This window comes from Oncorhynchus mykiss, chromosome 2 (assembly GCF_013265735.2).
Source record: "Oncorhynchus mykiss isolate Arlee chromosome 2, USDA_OmykA_1.1, whole genome shotgun sequence".
NCBI classification, from domain to species: Eukaryota; Metazoa; Chordata; class Actinopteri; order Salmoniformes; family Salmonidae; genus Oncorhynchus; species Oncorhynchus mykiss.
The window spans coordinates 101,113,673-101,137,029 of NC_048566.1; the positions used below are offsets into that span (position 1 = coordinate 101,113,673).

Consider the following 23,357-nt stretch of genomic DNA (forward strand, 5'->3'; position numbering starts at 1 on the left):
GAACCATATCAGGCTGAACATAGAAATAGACAAACAAGACATGAAACATAGAATGCCCACTCAGATCACACCCTGACCAATCAAAACATAGAAAATACAAAGTAAACTATGGTCAGGGCGTGACAGTGACTGTGTGGACATTCACATGATTATTGACAAACCAATTTTATTGGAAAGATTGCAATTTTTCCATCATGCAACTCTGCTTGTCATTGTGTGACCTTATACGAAACCTGTTAGCCCAAGACTTGTGCTACAAAATGAATGTTCGTTATAAATTCCTCCATATGATTGTTATTATGACCCTGAAGCTGTGAGGTAAATGAACTCTTGTTGAAGCCTTAACCATACTCTTGTACTTATGCACTTCCACTTTGGCTGCGTTTACATGGGCAGTTCAATTCAGATCTTTTACCAATTATTTTCATATTTAATACCTATCTGATCTTGTCCTTAATGTGTAAACAGCAAACCAGAAACACATGGAATCTGATCTTTTGAGCTCTGATTTATACCACTTCCATATGTGGATCTCAATCCTGATTCAAACCCAATTCTCCATGCGGTCTCTGCCTGGACGCTCAGATCTGATGTTTTTGCTCTAAAGTGGGTTGTTTCATGCACATGACCTGCCAATACCATGACAACCTGCCATTACCATGACAACCACCCCAAAACCACCCCGACTAGCAGACAGTCAGAAAAAAAGACTGAGTTTACACAGGCAGTTCGATCTTTTACCAATTATTTTCATATTTAATATCTATCTGATCTTACTTTGTGTGGAGAGTCAGAAAAAAAGATTGACTATAAAAAGAAAATCAGATTTAGGTTGTTAGGAATTGTAAATACAGCCTTTAAGACCTAGATTCAATCCGTGTTACAGCGCGACTGAGCCAACAAATGCAGCGTTTACCATGAATGTGGTCTCCACGAACACGGAAATATAGCTTTTTAAAGGTGGATAGCCCGAAAAGGAAATCTAGCCCTTTTAGAGTTGAGCCCTCCCGACTCACAACTCAAGTCCATATTTATATTACAGATGAACTTTTCTACGACCTGTACTGCAGTAACGTGCAGAGAGGTCAGTGGCTGGGTAAGAACGGGTTATTTTCAAAGCCAGATTTACTCACAAATAAACCTTGATGAAGGCCAAGTTCCCCATTCAACAAATAGCTCCAACATCCAGAGCGATTTAGGCTATTAATCCTTAAGCGTTTATTGATGCACCTGTGCGTCGATATAAGTAACATCATAAATCCTTATCACAAGCTGTCAATTTAAGCTAGAGATATCAGGTTTTTTGCACGGACTGCTTCTCAATCCATCACATCCGCCATGTCGGCCTTCTGCATCTGCGGTGAACAGTGGCTGAGTTATAGACCACAAGACGTCCCGAAAATCTGTCTTTTCACAGAAACGTCTGTAGCGCCTGAATGGTTTGGCCTAGAAACTATTATGACCACTCTATAGAAAGGGGAGACCCCTGTGAACAAGATGGTGAAGGTAAGCCACGCAAACAAATGGAAGTATGGAGGTCGTTTTGTGGCAACAGAAATAAGGGGTTAAATATGTACCCCCCCCCCCTCCCCCCAAAAAGTCTTGAGCGTTCTTAAATCTAGACACTTCAAAATCTTATTCCTTATGATTTATTTTGAACAGTTTCTTTTGCCAGTTATGAATGTGTTGCGATGGCCTGTAGAGGTAAGGACCAAATTCAATATTTAATCTTTTTTATTTTTTAATATATATATTATATATATATTTGAAAACTAAAGGGGTCCTTAAATTCAAAAGGAAATATCTAAATAATCAATCGTATGACCATCTTAAAACAATTCCATATGTAACCCCACCCAACGGCTTAGACTTTGAACAGAAAATGTAAAAACCAATGTAGCCAAGATACAAAAGTCATAGCCTTTGTACAGACAGCTTGTTTGAACCTGCCAACTGCATGTATCTGCTGTACTGTCTATTGAATGTATCTGCTGTACTGTCTATTGAATGTATCTGCTGTACTGTCTATTGAATGTATCTGCTGTACTGTCTATTGAATGTATCTGCTGTACTGTCTATTGAATGTATCTGCTGTACTGTCTATTGAATGTATCTGCTGTACTGTCTATTGAATGTATCTGCTGTACTGTCTATTGAATGTATCTGCTGTACTGTCTATTGAATGTATCTGCTGTACTGTCTATTGACTGTATCTGCTGTACTGTCTATTGACTGTATCTGCTGTACTGTCTATTGAATGTATCTGCTGTACTGTCTATTGAATGTATCTGCTGTAGTCTCTATTGAATGTATCTGCTGTACTGTCTATTGAATGTATCTGCTGTACTGTCTATTGACTGTATCTGCTGTACTGTCTATTGAATGTATCTGCTGTACTGTCTATTGACTGTATCTGCTGTACTGTCTATTGAATGTATCTGCTGTAGTCTCTATTGAATGTATCTGCTGTACTGTCTATTGAATGTATCTGCTGTAGTCTCTATTGAATGTATCTGCTGTACTGTCTATTGAATGTATCTGCTGTAGTCTCTATTGAATGTATCTTCTGTAGTCTCTATTGAATGTATCTGCTGTACTGTCTATTGAATGTATCTGCTGTAGTCTCTATTGAATGTATCTGCTGTACTGTCTATTGAATCAATCTGCTGTAGTCTCTATTGAATGTATCTGCTGTCGTCTCTATTGAAGTATTTACTGTATATGTGTGTCTTTTTATCTTCGTTTATATAGACTACGTCGACTTCCTAACAACTTTGGTATTGAATCTACATTGAATAGTATCTGCTGTGTACTGTACCTGTGAGTGGCAGGCTGAGAAAACGTTACTGGTGATGATGCTGCAGCGTTTCAGAGACCAGGACTGCCTGTATGATCTTAAAGTGCATGGGTTTTTTATGACATCAGCGTTGGGGCAACTGGGTGACACTTTCCAGCTGTTCCCAAACTCCAGAGCTTCAACAACCACTTCCTGGTTTCTGGACGTGAAGTCGTTCTTTCCATTACCGTCGTAGTTTCCACACAGACCACACACTTGGCCCTGGAAGGAAATTCAACATTTAGAAATAATAACTTGAAGTAGATAATCAAACATCACATTGTTTTGTAAGCCAATGCAATTGCTAAACAAAGATACAGTGCCATCACTGGTTCAAAATGTCCTATTCTAGTCACTCACCTGGAAGGTAGAGCTGAGTTTGATGAACAGGCTATTCTTCTTGTCCCACATGAGGATCAGGCCATTTTCAGCCTCAACAACAACATAGAGACCGATAGAGTGGACCTGGTATGGCACGTCAACCCCGTTCTCTTGTTTGATCACTTTTACAGATTCATCTGCTAGTATGATCTCATTGCTCTGAAAGACAGAAACAGAAAGTGTTCATTGCTAATGTAATACTAGTAGACAGGTTTACACTGGGGTGGTGCTGGATTTAACACTATCCAGGGTAACACTGTGGTGGTGCTGGGTTTTACAATGTGGTGGTGCTGGGTTTTAAACTACCCAGGGTAACACTGTGGTGGTGCTGGGTTTTACACTGTGGTGGTGCTGGGTTTTACACTATCCAGGGTAACACTGTGGTGGTGCTGGGTTTTACACTGTGGTGGTGCTGGGTTTTACACTGTGGTGGTGCTGGGTTTTACACCATCCAGGGTTACACTGTGGTGGTCCTGGGTTTTACACTGTGGTGGAGCTGGGTTTTACACTGTGGTGGTGCTGGGTTTTACACTGTGGTGGTGCTGGGTTTTACACCATCCAGGTTAACACTGTGGTGGTGCTGGGATTATCCAGTTTGTACACAGATACAGCATGTCGATTTGAAATTCTACTCTCCAAATACATAGCTCTAACCCTAACCCAAATACATAGCTAACACTAACCCTAATACATAGCTAACCCTAACCCTAATACATAGCTAACACTAACCCTAATACATAGCTAACCCTAACCCTAATACATAGCTAACACTAACCCTAATACATAGCTAACCCTAACCCTAATACATAGCTAACACTAACCCTAATACATAGCTAACCCTAAACCCTAACCCAAATACATAGCTAACCCTAACCCAAATACATAGCTAATCCTAACCCTAATACATAGCTAACCCTAACCCTAATACATAGCTAACCCTAACCCTAAAACATAACTAAAACTAACCCTAATACATAGCTAACCCTAAACCGAACATATAGGTAACCCTAACCCTAATACATAGCTAACCCTAACCCTAATACATTGCTAACCCTAACCATAATACATAGCTAACCCTAACCCTAACCCTAACCAAAATACATAGCTAACCCTAACCCAAATACATAGCTAACCCTAACCCTAATACATAGCTAACCCTAACCCAAATACATAGCTAACCCTTACCCTAATACATAGCTAAGCCTAACCCTAATACATAGCTAACCCTAACAATAAACCTAATACATATGTAACTCTAACCCTAATACATAGCTAACCCTAACCCTAACCGAAATACATAGCTAACCCTAACCCTAATACATAGCTAACCCTAACCCAAATACATAGCTAACCCTTACCCTAATACATAGCTAAGCCTAACCCTAATACATAGCTAACCCTAACAATAAACCTAATACATATGTAACCCTAACCCTAATACATAGCTAACCCTAACCCTAACCGAAATACATAGCTAACCCTAACCCTAACCCAAATACATAGCTAACCGTAACCCTAACCCAAATACATAGCTAAACCTAACCCTAAACCTAATACATAGCTACTCCTAACCCTAATACATAGCTAATCCTAAACCTGATAGCTAACCCTAAACAAAATACATAGCTAACAATAAAACTAATATATAGCTAACCCTAACCCTAATACACAGCTAACCCTAACCCTAAATCAAAAACATAGCTAACCCTAACCCAAATTCATAGCTAACCCTAACCCTAATACATATCAAACCCTATCCCAAATACATAGCTAACCCTTACCCTAATACATAGCTAACCCTAACCCTAATACATAGCTAACCCTAACCCTAATACATAGCTAAACCTAACCGTAATACATATTTAACCCTAACCCAAATACATAGCTAACTCTAACCCTAGTACAAAGCTAATCCTAAACCTAATACATAGCTAACCCTAACCCTAAACCTAATATATAGCTAACCCTAAACCTAATACATAGCTAACCCTAACCCAAATAAATAGCTAACCCTAACCCTAATAAATAGCTAAACTTAACCCTAATACATAGCTAACCATAACCCAAATAAATAGCTAACCCTAACCCTAATAAATAGCTAAACTTAACCCTAATACATAGCTAACCCTAACTCATAGCTAACTCCAACCCAAATACATAGCTAACTCCAACCCAAATACATAGCTAACTCCAACCCAAATACATAGCTAACCCTAACTCATAGCTAACCCTAACCCTAATACATAGCTAACCCTAACCCTAATACATAGCTAACTCCAACCCAAATACATAGCTAACCCTAACCCAAATACATAGCTTACCCTAACCCTAATTCATAGCTAACCCTAACCCTAATTCATAGCTAATCCTAACCGAAATAAATAGCTAACCATAATCCAAATACATAGCTAACCCTAAACCCTAACCAAAATACATAGCTAATCCTAACCCAAATAAACAGCTAAACCTAACCCAAATACATAGCTAACCCTAACCCAAATACATAGCTTACCCTAACCCAAATACATAGCTTACCCTAACCCTAATTCATAGCTAACCCTAACCCTAATTCATAGCTAATCCTAACCGAAATAAATAGCTAACCATAATCCAAATACATAGCTAACCCTAAACCCTAACCAAAATACATAGCTAATCCTAACCCAAATAAACAGCTAAACCTAACCCTAATACATAGCTAACCCTAACCAAAATACATGGCTAACCCTAACCCTAATACATAGCTAACCCTAACCCTAACCGAAATACATAGCTAACCCTAACCCTAACCCAAATACATAGCTAAACCTAACCCTAAACCTAATACATAGCTACCCCTAACCCTAATACATAGCTAACCCTAAACCAAATACCTAGATAACCCTAAAACTAATATATAGCTAACCCTAACCCTAATACACAGCTAACCCTAATACATAGCTAACCCCAACCCTAACCCAAAAACATAGCTAACGATAACCCAAATACATAGCTAACCCTAACCCTAATACATATCAAACCCTATCCCAAATACATAGCTAACCCTTACCCTAATACATAGCTAACCCTAACCCTAATACATAGCTAACCCTAACCGTAATACATATTTAACCCTAACCCAAATACATAGCTAACTCTAACCCTAGTACATAGCTAATCCTAAACCTAATACATAGCTAACCCTAACCATAACCCTAATATATAGCTAACCCTAAACCTGATACATAGCTAACCCTAACCCAAATAAATAGCTAACCCTAACCCTAATACATAGCTAAACTTAACCCTAATACATAGCTAACTCCAACCCAAATACATAGCTAACCCTAACCCTAATAAATAGCTAAACTTAACCCTAATACATAGCTAACCCTAACCCTAATACATAGCTAACCCTAACCCTAATAAATAGCTAACTCCAACCCAAATACATAGCTAACCCTAACCCTAATAAATAGCTAACCCTAACCCAAATAAATAGCTAACCCTAACCCTAATACATAGCTAACTCCAACCCAAATACATAGCTAACCCTAACCCTAATAAATAGCTAACCCTAACCCAAATAAATAGCTAACCCTAACCCTAATACATAGCTAAACTTAACCCTAATACATAGCTAACTCCAACCCTAATTCATAGCTAACCCTAACCCTAATTCATAGCTAACCCTAACCCTAACCGAAATAAATAGCTAACTCCAACCCTAATAAAATAGCTAACCCCAACCCAAATACATAGCTAACCCTAACCCTAATACATAGCTAACCCTAACCCTAATTCATAGCTAACCCTAACCCTAATTCATAGCTAACCCTAACCCTAACCGAAATAAATAGCTAACCCTAACCCTAATACATAGCTAACCCTAACACTAACCCTAATACATAGCTAACCCAAACCCCAAATACATAGCTAACCCTAAACCCTAACCCAAATACATAGCTAACCCTAACCCAAATACATAGCTAATCCTAACCCAAATAAACAGCTAACCCTAACCCGAATACATAGCTAACCCTAAACCCTAACCCAAATACATAGCTAACCCTAACCCAAATACATAGCTAATCCTAACCCAAATAAACAGCTAACCCTAACCCGAATACATAGCTAACCCTAACCAAAATACATGGCTAACCCTAACCCTAATACATAGCTAACCCGAACCCTAATACATAGCTAACCCTAACCCTAATACATAGCTAACCTTAACACTAACCCTAATACATAGCTAACTCTAACCCTAATACATAGCTAACACTAACTCTTATACATAGCTAACCCTAATCCTAATACATAGCTAACCCTAACCCTTATACATAGCTAACCCTAACCCAAACACATAGGGGTGATTTTTGTGCTGCTATCAAATCTGCCCGAGAATTAATCTAAGCAGACACTCCGTCAGAGAGCCCTGTCAATCTAGTGTGCTAACAAAACGCATGCAATTACACTCACAGCCACCGGTGTCGACATTGAGTCAAATGTTCAGACTTGTCTATTGTACCTTTAATGCATGTATGAAGCCATTTATGAATAGTAGTTCCTACCCCCAAGAAGAGCTTGATGGCCTTGGAACAGGTGGTGCCGGTGGTTCCACAGGGAATGTTCTCTGTGATCACTCTAAAGGTACCGTTTGGATTGTTGCTGCAGTAGTCCTGCAGGATGTATTCAAATACACCATCAGAAAACCTCATAGTAATTATCATTACTTCAACTTAATCATAATTAGAAAATATGTGCATCATACATAAAGTAGGGGTTTTAATAAAATACAAAGAAAATCATAAATACAAATGATTATTGCCCTACCTGAGTAAGAATGTATTCACAATCTCCATTGAAAGTGAACCTTTCCTCATCAAAAGTGATGAAATGCCCATCTCCATATATGGCACACATCCCATCACACTGCTTATTGGTACACTGCCATTTTCTGCCTTCGCAAGTGCTACAATGATGCAAACATAATCACAAGGGGAGATTATAGAGGGAAGCATTTGACATATCCAAAGAAGAAGAAGAGGGATAGAAGTTGATTTTACCAGGTATTGCAGTCTACTTTGAGCACATGTCCAGGTTGGTAATAGACTCCATTGTGAGAACAGGGACATAGATCTTCCTTGATGCATCCTCCGTTTCCATCAGACAGCAGACCATCAGGACATACACAGCCTGACACACACTCTGCACTGATCTATAACACAATGAATCAGGGAAGGACTGACATGAATTTAAGTTGGACTTTATGTGCCTGAGTGTCCCTCCACCCTCCAGGGTATAAGATGTGGACATTATGTGCCTGTTTGTCCCTCCACCCTCCAGGGTATAAGATGTGGACATTATGTGCCTGAATGTCCCTCCAACCTCCAGGGTATAAGATGTGGACATTATGTGCCTGAATGTCCCTCCACCCTCCAGGGTATAAGATGTGGACATTATGTGCCTGAATGTCCCTCCACCCTCCAGGGTATAAGTTGTGGACATTATTTGTCAAATGGATCAATTGATCAAGTGTTTGAGAAGACACAAGGATGACTTTTAAAGATGATCTCCTTGATGTTCATGGAGATCAGGTTCTCTGTAAACGTTACAGTCTGCTCAAACAGAAACCCTTTTAAAAAGTCAATCTCATCGGAGGATATCGTTTGGGATCCTGGGCCTAGCTATGTCCAAGGTAAATAAATAATTTGATCAATCTGACACTGTGGCAACATAACATCGCTGACAACGCTGGTCCGACCAAACGGATTCCACAATTCAAGAATGCTTCGAACTGTGGACTGGGATATGTTCCGCATGGCGGCGAACAACATCATTGACGAATACGCTGATTCGGTATGCGAGTTTATTAACAAGTGCATCGGTGAAGTTGTACCCACAGCGTCTATTGAAACATTCCCCAACCAGAAATCGTGGATTGATGGCAGCATTCACGCAAAACTGAACCGTGAACAACTGCTTTTAACCAGGGCAAGGTGACCGGAAACATGACCGAATACAAACAGTGTAGCTATTCCCTCCGCAAGGCAATCAAACAAGCTAAGCATCAGTATAGAGACAAAGTGGAGTCGCAATTCAACGGCTCAAACACGAGAGGAATGTGACAGGATCTACAGTCAGTCTACAAAAGAAAAACCAGCCCCATCACGATGCCTTGCTCAAAGACAGACTAAACTACTTTATTGCTCGTTTTGAGGACCATACAGTGCCACTGACACATCCCGCTACCAAAACCTGCGGGCTCTCCTTTACTGCATGTGAGTAAAACATTTAAACGTATTAACCCTCGCAAGGCATGTTTTTATTAACGTGTTGTAAGGCATGTTTTTAGTAACGTGTTGTAAGGCATGTTTTATTAACATGTTGTAAGGCATGTCCCATTGTAGACTTACACAGTGACTGTCTAGTGTTTGACAGCTCTTCTGGCACTCTGAGCCCTTGGCTCCGGGCCCTGCACTAGAACAGTTGAAGAAACCCATTGGTTCTTCACAGGCTGTAGGGAACAAAAGTAGGCTTTATAGGTTAGTAGGGATTAAACTACAGTCTTGGATGTGAAGTGATTTGCTGTATTTCAGAGTGCTCACATAAATGGTGTGGTTCTCCAGTACAGCTTAATTTCCCTTGTCTGCAAGAGCTGGGTGGTTAAGAGGGGTATAAGAGGAGGGGGTTAAGCATGGTTTAGCATGTCTCTTGAGGTAAAACAAGACTTCAGAAGAAGACAGAGAAGACCATCAGATTTTCAGAGATTTTCTTTCACATGCCAACCAAGTCCTCACCAAGTAGCCCCATAGATCCTGGTGACCGCTCCAGGGGGTACTACTGTGCCTCCATTGTAGCAGGAGCAGTGTGAGGCAGGGACACACTCTCCCTGGTCGTTCAGGTAGGTTCCCTCGGCACAGCCACAGCCGTCCACAGACACATGGTCTAACTGTTCAATTCAATTAAAAATGTTTTATCCATGAGGGGAAATTACTTTGGGCATGTCTGCAACAACAACAACATCTACAACAACAAGAAGATACACAACAACATGACAACAACAACAACAAAGACAACAACAACATACACAACTACTACAACACAGCAACAACAAGACAACAACAACATACACAACAACAAGACATTAATAAAATGAATAATAATAATAAGAATATTAAATAAATAACATGAATAGAAATGAGATGTCCATGTAAATGTACCTGGCAGGTAAAGTCTGTCTGGCTCAGTGAACGACAGGTGCGGTCACAGCTGGTCATGGTGTAGTCATAGACCATCGTGTTAGGGCAGCTAGTGGAGTACTTCCCTGTGGAAAACAGTATGGTGATTCAACATTTAATCATATATTTTGGGGTATTTTGTTTTTAAATAAGATGGTAAATACGCCATCTTGATCCAAGATGAAGACATTTTTTGTTCGTGTCTCGTGTACTTTTGTATTTTTCGTATTTTTTGTATGTATATTTCAACTTTATTTTCAATCTCTTTTCGATTTTTAATTAGATTATACCTTCCGGTACCCTGCCTCACCCAATGTGACATGGTATCGCTATTATTAAAAAATATATATTATAATTTTAGAACACATTCAAGAACCTCCAGAAGCTAACCAGCTAATTAGCTAGAAGCTATTTATACTAGAAGCTATATATACTTTATGCCTCAAGCTTTATGCCTCACTGTATGTCTCTCTCAAATGTCAACATGCCTTGTATACTGTTGTTCAGGTTAGTCATCATTGTTTTAGTTTACAATGGAGACCCTAGTTTCACTCTTCATACCTCTGACACGCCTTTGTACCACCTGCCACACATGCGGTGACCTCACCCATTACAACCAGCATGTCCAGAGATACAACCTCTCTTATCATCACCCAGTGCCTGGGCTTACCTCCGCTGTACCTGCACCCCACCATACCCCTGTCTGCGCATTATGCCCTGAATATATTCTACCATGCCCAGAAATCTGCCCCTTTTATTCTTTGTCCCCAAAGCTCTAGGCGACCAGTTTTGATAGCCTTTAGCCACACCCTCATACTACTCCTCCTCTGGTCCGCGGGTGATGTGGAGGTAAACCCAGGCCCTGCATGTCCCCAGGCACCCTCATTCGTTGACTTCTGTGATCGAAAAAGCCTTTGTTTTATGCATGTCAACATCAGAAGCTTCCTCCCTAAGTTTGTTTTACGCACTGCTTTAGCACACTCCTTCAACCCTGATGTCCTTGCCGTGTCTGAATCCTGGATTAGGAAGGCCATCAAAAATTCGGAGATTTCCATAACTATAACATTTTCCGTCAAGATAGAACTGCCAAAGGGGGAGGAGTTGCAGTCTACTGCAGAGATAGCCTGCAAAGTAATGTCATACTTTCCAGGTCCATACCCAAACAGTTCGAACTACTAATTTTAAAAATGACTCTCTCCAGAAATAAGTCTCTCACTGTTGCCGCCTGCTACCGACCCCCCTCAGCTCCCAGCTGTGCCCTGGACACCATTTGTGAATTGATCGCCCCCCATCTAGCATCAGAGTTTTTTCTGTTAGCTGACCTAAACTGGGATATGCTTAACCTCTTGAAACTAGGGGGCACTATTTTGTCAGGACAAGATGCTAGAATATGCATATAAGCTGAGGATAGAAAACACTCTAACGTTTCCAAAACTGTAAAAATATTGTCTGTGAGTATAAAATAACTGATATTGCAGGCAAAAGCCTGAGAAAAATCCAATCAGGAAGGGATTCTTATTTAGAAACCTCTGCGTTCCTATGCGTCCCTATTGAGCAGTGAATGGGATATCAACCAGATTTCTTTTTCTATGGCTTCCCTAATGTGTCTAGTGTCACAAGACATAGTTTCAGGCTTTTATTTTGAAAAATGAGCGTGAACGACAACATTGCGTCAGTGGTCAGCTGGTGGCTCTCAGAGTGATTTGTGCCTCTCACTCCTACTGGGAAGCCAACTGTCCCGGTTGATATATTATCGAATAGATATTTGAAAAACACCTTGAGAATTGATTATAAAAAACGTTTGCCATGTTTCTATCGATATTATGGATCAAATTTGGAATATTTTTCGGCGTTGTCATGACCGCAGTTTCCGGTGGATTTCTCAACCAAACATGAAGAATAAAAGGAGGTATTTCGGCTATAAAAATTATCTTTATGGGACAAAATGAACATTTGCTGTCTAACTGGGAGTCTCTTGAGTGAGAACATCCGAAGCTCATCAAAGGTAAACGATTTAATTTGATTGCTTTTCTGATTTTCGTGACCAAGTTAACTACTGCTAGCTGGACATAATGCTATGCTAGGCTATCGATAAACTTACACAAATTCTTGTTTTGCTTTGGCTGTAAAGCATAATTTCAAAATCTGAGATGACAGGGTGATTAACAAAAGGCTAAGCTGTGTTTCACTATATTTCACTTGTGATTTCATGAATATGAATATTTTCTAGTAATGTTTTTTGTCCGTTGCGTTATGCTCACTGTTGCCGCCTACTACCGACCCCCCTCAGCTCTCAGCTGTGCCCTGGACACCATTTGTGAATTGATCGCCTCCCAACTAGCTTCAGAATTTGTTCTGTTAGGTGACATAAACTGGGATATGCTTAACACCCCGGCAGTCCTACAATCTAAGCTAGATGCCCTCAATCTCACACAAATCATCAAGGAACCCACCAGGCACAACTCTAAATCTGTAAACAAGGGCACCCTCATAGACGTTATCCTGACCAACTGGCCCTCCAAATACACCTCCGCTGACTTCAATTAGGATCTCAGCGATCACTGCCTCATTGAATGTATCCGCTACGGGTCCGCAGTCAAACGACCACCCCTCATCACTGTCAAACGCTCCCTAAAACACTTCTGCGAGCAGGCCTTTCTAATCGACCTCGCCCGGGTATCCTGGAAGGATATTGACCTCATCCCGTCAGTTGAGGATGCCTGGTCATTCTTTAAAAGTAACTTCCTCACCATCTTAGATAAGCATGCTCCGTTCAAAAAATGCAGAACTAAGAACAGATACAGCCCTTGGTTCACTCCAGACCTGACTGCCCTCGACCAGCACAAAAACATCCTGTGGCAGACTGCAATAGCATCGAATAGTCCCCGCAATATGCAACTGTTCAGGGAAGTCAGGAACCAATACACGTAGTCAGTCAAGAAAGTAAAGGCCAGCTTTTTCAAGCAGAAATTTGCATTCTGTAGCTCTAACTCCAAAAAGTTCTGGGACACTGTAAAGTCCATGGAGAACAAGAGCACCTCCTCCCAGCTGCCCACTGCACTGAGGCTAGGTAACACGGTCACCACTGATAATCCATGATAATCGAAAACTTCAACAAGCATTTCTCAACAGCTGGCCATGCCTTCCTCCTGGCTACTCCAACCTCGGCCAACAGCTCCGCCCCCCTCGCAGCTACGCTCCCAAGCCTCCCCAGTTTCTCCTTTACCCAAATCCAGATAGCAGATGTTCTGATAAAGCTGCAAAACCTGGACCCGTACAAATCAGCTGGTCTTGACAATCTGGACCCTCTATTTCTGAAACTATCCACCGCCATTGTCGCAACCCCTATTACCAGCCTGTTCAACCTCTCTTTCATATCGTCTGAGATCCCCAAAATGTTACAGATCTATACCCATCCTGCCCTGCCTATCTAAGGTATTCGAAAGTCAAGTAAAAAAACAGATCACTGATCATCTCAAATCCCACCGTACCTTCTCCGCTGTGCAATCTGGTTTCCGTGCCGGTCATGGATGCACCTCAGCCACACTCAAGGTACTAAACGATATCATAACAGCCATTGATAAAAGACAATACTGTGCAGCCATCTTCATCGACCTGGCCAAGACTTTCGACTCTGTCAATCACCATATTCTTATCGGCAGACTCAGTAGCCTCGGTTTTTCTAATGACTGCCTTGCCTGGTTCACCAACTACTTTGCAGACAGAGTTCAGTGTGTCAAATCGGAGGGCATGTTGTCCGGTCCTCTGGCAGTCTCTATGGGGGTGCCACAGGGTTAAATTCTCGGGCCGACTCTTTTCTTTGTATATATCAATGATGTTGCTCTTGCTGCGGGCGATTCCCTGATCCACCTCTACGCAGACGACACCATTCTGTATACTTCTGGCCCTTCCTTGGACACTGTGCTATCTAACCTCCAAACGAGCTTCAATGCCATACAACACTCCTTCCCTGGCATCCAACTGCTCTTAAATGCTAGTAAAACCAAATGCATGCTTTTCAACCGTTCGCTGCCTGCACCTGCACGCCCGACCAGCATCACCACTCTGGATGGTTACGACCTAGAATATGTGGACATCTATAAGTACCTAGGTGTCTGGCTAGACTGTAAACTCTCCTTCCAGACTCATATCAAACATCTCCAATCTAAAATCAAATCTAGAGTCGGCTTTCTAATCCGCAACAAAGCCTCCTTCTCTCACGCTGCCAAACTTACCCTAGTAAATCTGACTATCCTACCGATCATCGACTTCGGCGATGTCATCTACAAAATAGCTTCCAATACTCTACTCAGCAAACTGGATGCAGTTTATCACAGTGCCATCCGTTTTGTTACTAAAGCACCTTATACCACCCACCACTGAGACCTGTATGCTCTTGTTGGCTGGCCCTCGCAACATATTCGTCGCTAGACCCACCTGCTCCAGGTCATCTACAAGTCCATGCTAGTTAAAGCTCCGCCTTATCTCAGTTCACTGGTCACGTTGGCAATACCCACCCGTAGCACGCGCTCCAGCAGGTGTATCTCACTGATCATCCCTAAAGTCAACACCTCATTTGGCCGCCTTTCCTTCCAGTTCTCTGCTGCCTGTGACTGGAACGAATTGCAAAAATTGCTGAAGTTGGAGACTTTTATCTCCCTCACCAACTTTAAACATCTGCTATCTGAGCAGCTAACCGATCGCTGCAGCTGTACATAGTCAGCTGTACATAATCGGTAAATAGCCCACCCAATTTACCTACCTCATCCCCACACTGTTTTTATTTATTTACTTTTCTGCTCTTTTGCACACCAGTATCTCTACCTGCACATGACCATCTGATCATCTGATCACTCCAGTGTTAAGCTAAATTGTAATTATTCGCCTACCTCCTCATGCTTTTGCACACAATGTATATAGACTATTTTTTTCTACTGTGTTATTGACTTGTTTATTGTTTACTCCATGTGTAACTCTGTGTTGTTGTCTGTTCACACTGCTTTGCTTTATCTTGGTCAGGTCGCAGTTGTAAATGAGAACTTGTTCTCAACTAGCCTACCTGGTTAAATAAAGGTGAAATAAAACATTTAAAAAAGGAGGGTGAACCCTAGACACCGTGGGTTAATAGGAGGGTGAACCCTAGACACCGTGGGTTAATAGGAGGGTGAACCCTAGACACCGTAGGTTAATAGGAGGGTGAACCCTAGACACCGTGGGTTAATAGGAGGGTGAACCCTGGACACTGTGGGTTAATAGGAGGGTGAACCCTAGACACTGTGGGTAAATAGGAGGGTGAACCCTAGACACCGTGGGTTAATAGGAGGGTGAACCCTAGACACCGTAGGTTAATAGGAGGGTGAACCCTGGACACTGTGGGTTAATAGGAGGGTGAACCCTAGACACCGTGGGTTAATAGGAGGGTGAACCCTAGACACCGTAGGTTAATAGGAGGGTGAACCCTAGACACCGTAGGTTAATAGGAGGGTGAACCCTAGACACCGTAGGTTAATAGGAGGGTGAACCCTAGACACCGTGGGTTAATAGGAGGGTGAACCCTAGACACCGTAGGTTAATAGGAGGGTGAACCCTAGACACCGTGGGTTAATAGGAGGGTGAACCCTGGACACTGTGGGTTAATAGGAGGGTGAACCCTGGACACTGTGGGTTAATAGGAGGGTGAACCCTGGACACCGTGGGTTAATAGGAGGGTGAACCCTGGACACTGTGGGTTAATAGGAGGGTGAACCCTGGACACCGTGGGTTAATAGGAGGGTAAACACTGAATACCGTGGGTTAATAGGAGGGGAAACTCTGGACACCGTGGGTTAATAGGAGGGTAAACCCTGAACACTGTGGGTTAATAGGAGGGTAAACCCTGGACACCGTGGGTTAATAGGAGGATGAACCCTGGACACCGTGGGTTAATAGGAGGGTAAACCCTGGACACCGTGGGTTAATAGGAGGGTAAACCCTGGACACCGTGGGTTAATGGGAGGGTAAACCCTGGACACTGTGGGTTAATAGGAGGGTAAACCCTGGACACTGTGGGTTAATAGGAGGGTGAACCCTGGACACCGTGGGTAAATAGGAGGGGAACCCTTCATTAATTAATGAATAAATACATTCAGTATCTCTGATGTTTATCTTACCACAGGTGGTGTTTCTCCATCCACTGAGCAGGACGTCTACAGCAGCACATGCATGGACGTAGGAGGAGACCGCAGCACACATGCACTCCTCACTCCTCTCACAGTTACAACTGTCATATAGGCAGATCTTCAGGGAGAGAAGAAGAAACAGTAGAAGAAGAAGAAGTTATGAGATGTGATAATGAAAAAAACTACTGTTTTCTGAAATCACACACGAGCACAGGACAATAGTACTACAAAAATCTGATTAGATGTTTTGAGATAAATTAAATTAAAATTAGATCATTTTTATATTGAACTTCTTAAATTATTGTTTAAATATAAATATATTCTTAGAGCTTTGGGATAACTCTGTAATTAAAGAGCATTTTAACATCACCATACTTACTTCCTTGTAGTAATTTGGGTTGATCTCAGTGTGGCATTGGGAAAATATTCCTTCACGATCTGACAGCATCGAGCACCAGTACTTGGCATATCTCTCTGTAAAACATATGAGATATTAGCAACATGTAACAAAGTACAAATAGTTTTTATCTAGGCTTTACTGTGCATCTCAGTAGACATATGTAAATGTAATCTCCAAAAAGTATTCCAAGGCTCTGATAAAGGCTCTCTACGCCGAAACATAATGAAAGAGTTTAAATGGTTAGTTGGAAAATAAACTCAGATCTCACAGAGTGATCCTTTTTCTACTAATAGTAAGGAATAGTTTTGGTATTATCAAGTCCCTCAGTCGAACACTTGATTCCCTTTTTGTTCAAGCTGGCCTGAAGCGTGTTTGGGTATTGTTTCATTAGACATTGGTTCCCAAACCTTTTTGTCCCACGACCCCATTTAGAAAATACTCGCGACGGCAACCATGTGATTTTTTACATTTTTATTAACAGTTAGTGTTAACCTTTTTATTTGGGGCAGTCAATTGAAAAACATGAACAGTGCTTTCAAGACAAATGGAAAATACAATGTCAAATCATGACGTCAGTGATCTTCAGGTTGGAAGTTGGAGCTCTAGAAAGAAGCCAGAGGATCTCGCCATAGTATCTCTGTGCATTCAAATTGCCATTGATTAAATGCAAGAGTGTTCATTGTCAGTAGCTTATGCATGCCCATACCATAACCCCACCATCATAAATGTTGTCTGCGGTTGTGAGGCCTGATGGATACACTGCCAAATTCTTTAAAATGATGTTGAAGGTGGCTTATGGTAGAGAAATTAAAATTCAATTCTCTGGCAACAGCTCTGGTGGACTTTCCTGCAGTCAGTATGCCAGTTGCACGCTCCCTCAAAACTTGAGACATCTGTTGTGTTTTTTTGTGACATAACCTCACATTTTAGAGTGGCCTTTTTTTTTACCCTAGCAGATGGTGCACCTGTGTAATTGTCATGCTGTTCAATCAGCTTCTTGATCTGCCACACATGTCAGATGGATGAATTATCTTGGCAAAGGAGAAATGCTCACTAACAGGGATGTAAATAAATTTACACAACATTTGAGAGAAATAAGCTTTTTGTGCATCAGGAAAATGTCAGGGATATTTTATTTCAGCTCATGAAACATGGGACCAACACTTTCCATGTTGCGTTTATATTTTGTTCAGTGTATATATTTTTTTGTATTTTGGAAATTCTCCCGAGACCCCATTTTCATATAAAGTGACCCCACATGGGGTCGTGACCCCTAGTTTGAGAACCGCTGCATTAGACATATGTTAGTGTTTTTAAAGAGGTCGAAGGAGTACCGTTCTCTACACTCAGACTGCATGGCATCTCAAAGTTCTGTGCCGCATCAGGACAGCTTGCTTTGGTCTTCCACGTGTCGGCAAACGTCACAGCGGTTCCTTCCACGAGTCCATTGATGGTTCTGAAGTCGTCAGCTTGGACACCGTTAAAGTCTCCGCAAAGACCTGGATAAGAAGTACAAAACATTATAACAGGTGGTTTGAACTAACATTTACTGAAGATGTATCATTAGTTTATTAATAATTGTTTCAGGTGAGGTTTGACCAAACCCCTCAAACAAGCGGTATAGTGGCACACGTTACATTAACAGTAGTTTCATAACCGATCATCATTTATAATAACAATGCATGAGATTTATATAGTGCTTCTCAACAACCCAAAAACGCTTATCTTTCCACAAAGACTTTAAATGAGCAGAGAGAAACATACCCTGGGTTTTTTCTTTGTGTGAACTGCTAGCTACGATGTAGACCTGCATTATAGGTGTTAGCTGGACCTCTAGACGGAGCCCATAAGAGGTATGCACAATGATGTAGAACGTAGAGGGCTGAAAGATCCTTACATCAGCTGTGGAAAATATACACAAGTTCTAGTTACAATCTGGTTTACCATGAACTTTTAGCTCCCACTTCCCTATTGTGGGATGCTTATGGTGTTACATGCTGCTAGACAAGGAAAGAAAGACGAAAGAAAGAGACAACTTCTGGTACAGAATGTACTGCATGGGAAGGGTTTCAAACATACGTTTATACTGATCAATGACTACAAAAAATAGACAGATGTCACATCTGTCAGCGATTGGGTGCAGAGTTATAGCGGAGTCAGGCGCAGGACACAGGTATTGAGTAACATAACTGAGTTTACTTAAAACCTCTTAAAACCTGTTGAGGATATGGCTGACTTATGCCCCCTTTGGAGGAATTGGGTACCCCTAGTAAACTGAATAAAAAATCTGTCAAAAATTGCTAATATATGCATATAATAATTATTATTGGATAGAAAACACTCTAAAGCTTCTAAAACCGTTGGAATTATGTCTGTAAGTATAGCAGAACTCACAGGGCAGGCATTCTTCCAAACTAGTTTTTGTGGTCATGAAAGTTGGAGCAACTTTGACGTCATCGCCCCCACCCTTCCCAACCAGTTATGAATCTGGGAAGACTTTCTATGTCTTCCACTAGATGTCCTCATTCAGTAGAGCTTTTAATCGTTCAAATCCCGCAAGAATTGGCCCTATGGGAGTGAAATTAGTGTGTGCCATGAGAAAATATGTTGTGCGTTGGGGCGCGAATTGGTCCCGGTCATTCCTTTGTTCCAGCACTCCTGGGAAGAGCTAACGATGACCGGTTGAATTGAAATTTGTTTTGTGTGTTTAAAACATCATAAAGCTTGCTTCTGCACTTAGTTTGACCTGTTTAGTCGACATGTAATATGTAATTTTGAAGTTTTGATGCGCAACTTTTCCGGACCAGAGGACATTTTGGGTGCATTTCAGCTGATGTTATTAGCAGTAGCTAATACAAAGACGCAAGACTTGAAACCAAACAATGTATTGGGTAAGTATGAACCTTTCCAGAACATTCTGAACGAAGACAATCGAAGGTAAGGGAATATTTATGCTGAAATCTGTGTTTCTGTTGACTCCAACATTACGGAGAAATGTAGCTTATATCTGAGCGCCGTCTCAGAATATTGAATAGTGTGCGATTTCTGTAACGTTAAAAATAAATGTAACAAAGCGATTGCATAAAGAAGCAGTGTATCTTTCTAACTATATGTAGAACATGTATATTTAGTCAAAGTTTATGATGTCTATTTACGTTATCTTGTCGCGCTACCTAGATTTCCTGCGGACATTTTTGAGTATTTTCTGAACATGAATTCAATGTAAATGGACATTTATGGATATAAATGGCATATTATTGAAAAAAAAATGTACTGTGTAACATGTCCTATTACTGTCATCTGATGAAGATTTTCAAAAGGTTAGTGAATGATTTATTTTATAATCCTGCGTTTGTTGATTGCATGTTTTGGCTATTCAAATGAGCTGTGTCTGGTGGTGGTTTGACATATATATGTGCTATGTTTTTGCCGTAAAACATTTTAGAAATCTGACTTGCTGGCTAGATGAACAAGGTGTTTATCTTTCATTTGAGCTATTGGACTTGTTAATGTGTGGAGGTTAAATATTTCTAAGAATATTTTTGCGTTCCATGCGCCACCGTTCCAGCTGAACGTGGGAGGGTAGGTTCCCAACTGGGAACCAGTATCTCTAACAGGTTTTAAGGCCACCCCCTACTTTTTCGAACATTCTGTTAAAAATCGCGCAACATTTCAGCGTCCTGCTACTCATGCCAGGAATATAGTATATGCATATGATTAGTATGTGTGGATAGAAAACACTCTCACGTTTCTAAAACTGGTTAAATCACGGCTGTGACTTTAACAGAGCGTGTGTTTCATCGAAAAGCGCAAGAAAAACTGATGCATGTATTGTTTAAGGGACACCAAATTAAATGGTGCTGAGATTGCAAGTCCTACAGCTTCCACACGATGTCGCCAGTCTTGTCAATTGCCTGGGCTTTGTTTCTTGGTCAAACGAGTGAGAGGGAGCTCATTCCTTCCGGTCTCCGACAGGATGTTTTGGAGGAGAAATTTCCGACCATGATTTCAAGACGTGGAGCTATTGAATACACATCGCCCCGTGATCAATTTGATAGATTATTAACGTTTACTAATACCTAAAGTTGGATTACAAAAGTATTTCGAAGTGTTTTGTGAAAGTTTATCGTCAACTTTTTTAATTTTAAAAAATGATGCTGCATTTTGAAACAATGTTTTTTTCTGAATTACACAGTTTCCATAGATGGCTATTTTGGGTATATATGGACCGATTTAATCGAAAAAAAGACCCAATAGTGATGTTTATGGGGCATATAGGAGTGCCAAGAAAGAAGCTCGTCAAAGGTAATGAATGTTTTATATTTTATTTCTGCTATTTGTGTAGCGCCGGCTAGGCTAATTATTTTGTTTACGTCGCCTTCAGGCATTTTGGGGTGTTGCATGCTATCAGATAATAGCTTCTCATGCTTTCGCCAAAAAGCATTTTAAAACTGACTTGTTGGCTAGATTCACAACGAGTGTAGCTTTAATTCAATACCCTGCATGTGTGTTTTAATGAACGTTTGAGTTTTAACGAGTGCTATTAGCATTTAGCGTAGAGCATGTGCATTTCCAGGTGGCTAGATGAGACGTCTGCGTGTCGGGTGCGCTTAACTGGTTAAAAAGGAACATACAAAAAACACTAGCACAAAACACAACCACTAACGACATAAACAATCACGGACAGAACAGGAATGTATGCCAGAGGGTTAAATAAGGAACGTGATATGTAATAGAAACCAGGTGTGTGTGATACAGACAAAACAAAACGAAACTGAAACATGGATCGATGGTGACTAGAAAGCCGGTGACATCGACCGCCGAACACCACCCGAACAAGGAGAAGGGCCGACTTCGGCGGAAGTCGTGACAACATCTCTGTATCCCTTTTCTCAAGCAGCCATCAATCAGTCACTCACCCATGAAAAGCGGCATCTGAGAAAACATCTTGTTGACAAAGACCCTTCCACTGGCCTCGATGACGATCATCTGCAAGTGACAAATTACAACTTGAGTTAAAGCGACTCCCTTGGTGATAAGGAGTGTGGAACAGGGTTGGAGTCAATTCCAGTCAATTCAGAAAGAAAACCTAATTCCAATTCCAAATGTTCCTCACTGAAAAAAAATGAAGAGCATTGGAATTGGAATTCAGTGGACTGCCTGATTTGACTGGAAATGAAATGTAATTTACTCCAACCCTGAAGTGGTGATACGAGTCACTGACTGGCTAACTTACCGTGGACTCTGGAGTCACCAGGGTTACAGATCTTAGGCAGGTCTCAATGTCCGTCTTCCCACATTTCACTATGTCACCCAGGACTGTGAAAGCAGTCTCGTTGGTTTGCTGCGGACAATTGGTATAAGGTATGACAGTAAAGTAAAGGTATGACAGTAAAGTTAAGGTATGACAGTAAAGTTAAGGTATGACAGTAAAGTTAAGGTATGACAGTAAAGTTAAGGTATGACAGTAACGTTAAGGTATGACAGTAACGTTATGGTATGACAGTAATGTCAAGGTATGACAGTAAAGTCAACGTATGACAGTGTCAGGACGTTGGCCTCTGAGTATAGCAACCCCATCCCCCTCTCCAACTGCCTCCCCCCTTTCCTCCTTCAACTTGGCTGCTGTGGTCAGAGGTTGTAAATTCCTGAGTGTACCTCATGGACACACAGTTATAGAGAGTAGTTTTTCATAGAGAACAAAGGAATTTCTTCCACCTCACAGAACTTGAGGTACGAACAAGTTTCATGTTCCGGAGAAAGTGTAAAAGATCGGTGAAGAATCCAGCTACGAACTGGTCCGTTTGTCACAACTTGGGAAGCTCAAGAGAGATGGTGTGGCCACATTACCATAACGCTGTTTATATAATAGCCTCAGATATGAGGTTTACATCTAATTGTTGTATAAGATGAATGAGTGAGTATGATACTGTTTGTATAATTGTGTAATATGATTGTGGATTGTTCAATGAAGAAAAATACAATTCCCTTTTGATTTGAACTAAATCAGAGGACAGCCCCTGAGCCCGGAAAGGGTCAGACATCCTGGGACAGCCCTCTTCGGCCCTTCCGAATAAAACCCCCACTCGGGTTTTTGATCAGCAGACCAAGCTTACCTCAATTACGAGATGGCTAAAGGTTGTAGAATCTTTTAACCATATCACGTGGTTAAAATCTTAGACTATCGATACCGACAGAAGAAGAACAAGTCTTTGACATTGATTACTAGTCTGCAGCTAGGAATTCGGCATCATTGAACGCGAAGAACGACAACCGCCGAAACATTCATTCTATAACGAATGTCACTTTGAACTATCCCCTCTAACCAAGACAAAGAGAGAGAGGGAGAGAGACGGACA

General features: G+C 41.2%; 1 protein-coding gene across 1 annotated transcript in view; it reads right to left on the bottom strand.

The window, feature by feature from the left end:
• Positions 1-23,357, bottom strand: part of LOC110502631 (mucin-2-like) — a 64,283-nt gene that overhangs the window by 24,186 nt on the left and 16,740 nt on the right. The window contains exons 12-26 of the mRNA XM_036961005.1: positions 22,235-22,342; positions 21,918-21,987; positions 18,763-18,900; positions 18,333-18,497; positions 16,978-17,072; positions 16,590-16,716; positions 10,423-10,526; positions 10,000-10,151; positions 9,808-9,857; positions 9,616-9,716; positions 8,266-8,417; positions 8,033-8,171; positions 7,771-7,878; positions 3,197-3,376; positions 2,819-3,058 (exon numbers count right to left, since the gene is read on the bottom strand). Of these exons, the coding sequence (XP_036816900.1) occupies positions 2,819-3,058; positions 3,197-3,376; positions 7,771-7,878; positions 8,033-8,171; positions 8,266-8,417; positions 9,616-9,716; positions 9,808-9,857; positions 10,000-10,151; positions 10,423-10,526; positions 16,590-16,716; positions 16,978-17,072; positions 18,333-18,497; positions 18,763-18,900; positions 21,918-21,987; positions 22,235-22,342 (1,929 nt within the window). The remainder of the gene's footprint in view (positions 1-2,818; positions 3,059-3,196; positions 3,377-7,770; positions 7,879-8,032; positions 8,172-8,265; positions 8,418-9,615; positions 9,717-9,807; positions 9,858-9,999; positions 10,152-10,422; positions 10,527-16,589; positions 16,717-16,977; positions 17,073-18,332; positions 18,498-18,762; positions 18,901-21,917; positions 21,988-22,234; positions 22,343-23,357) is intronic.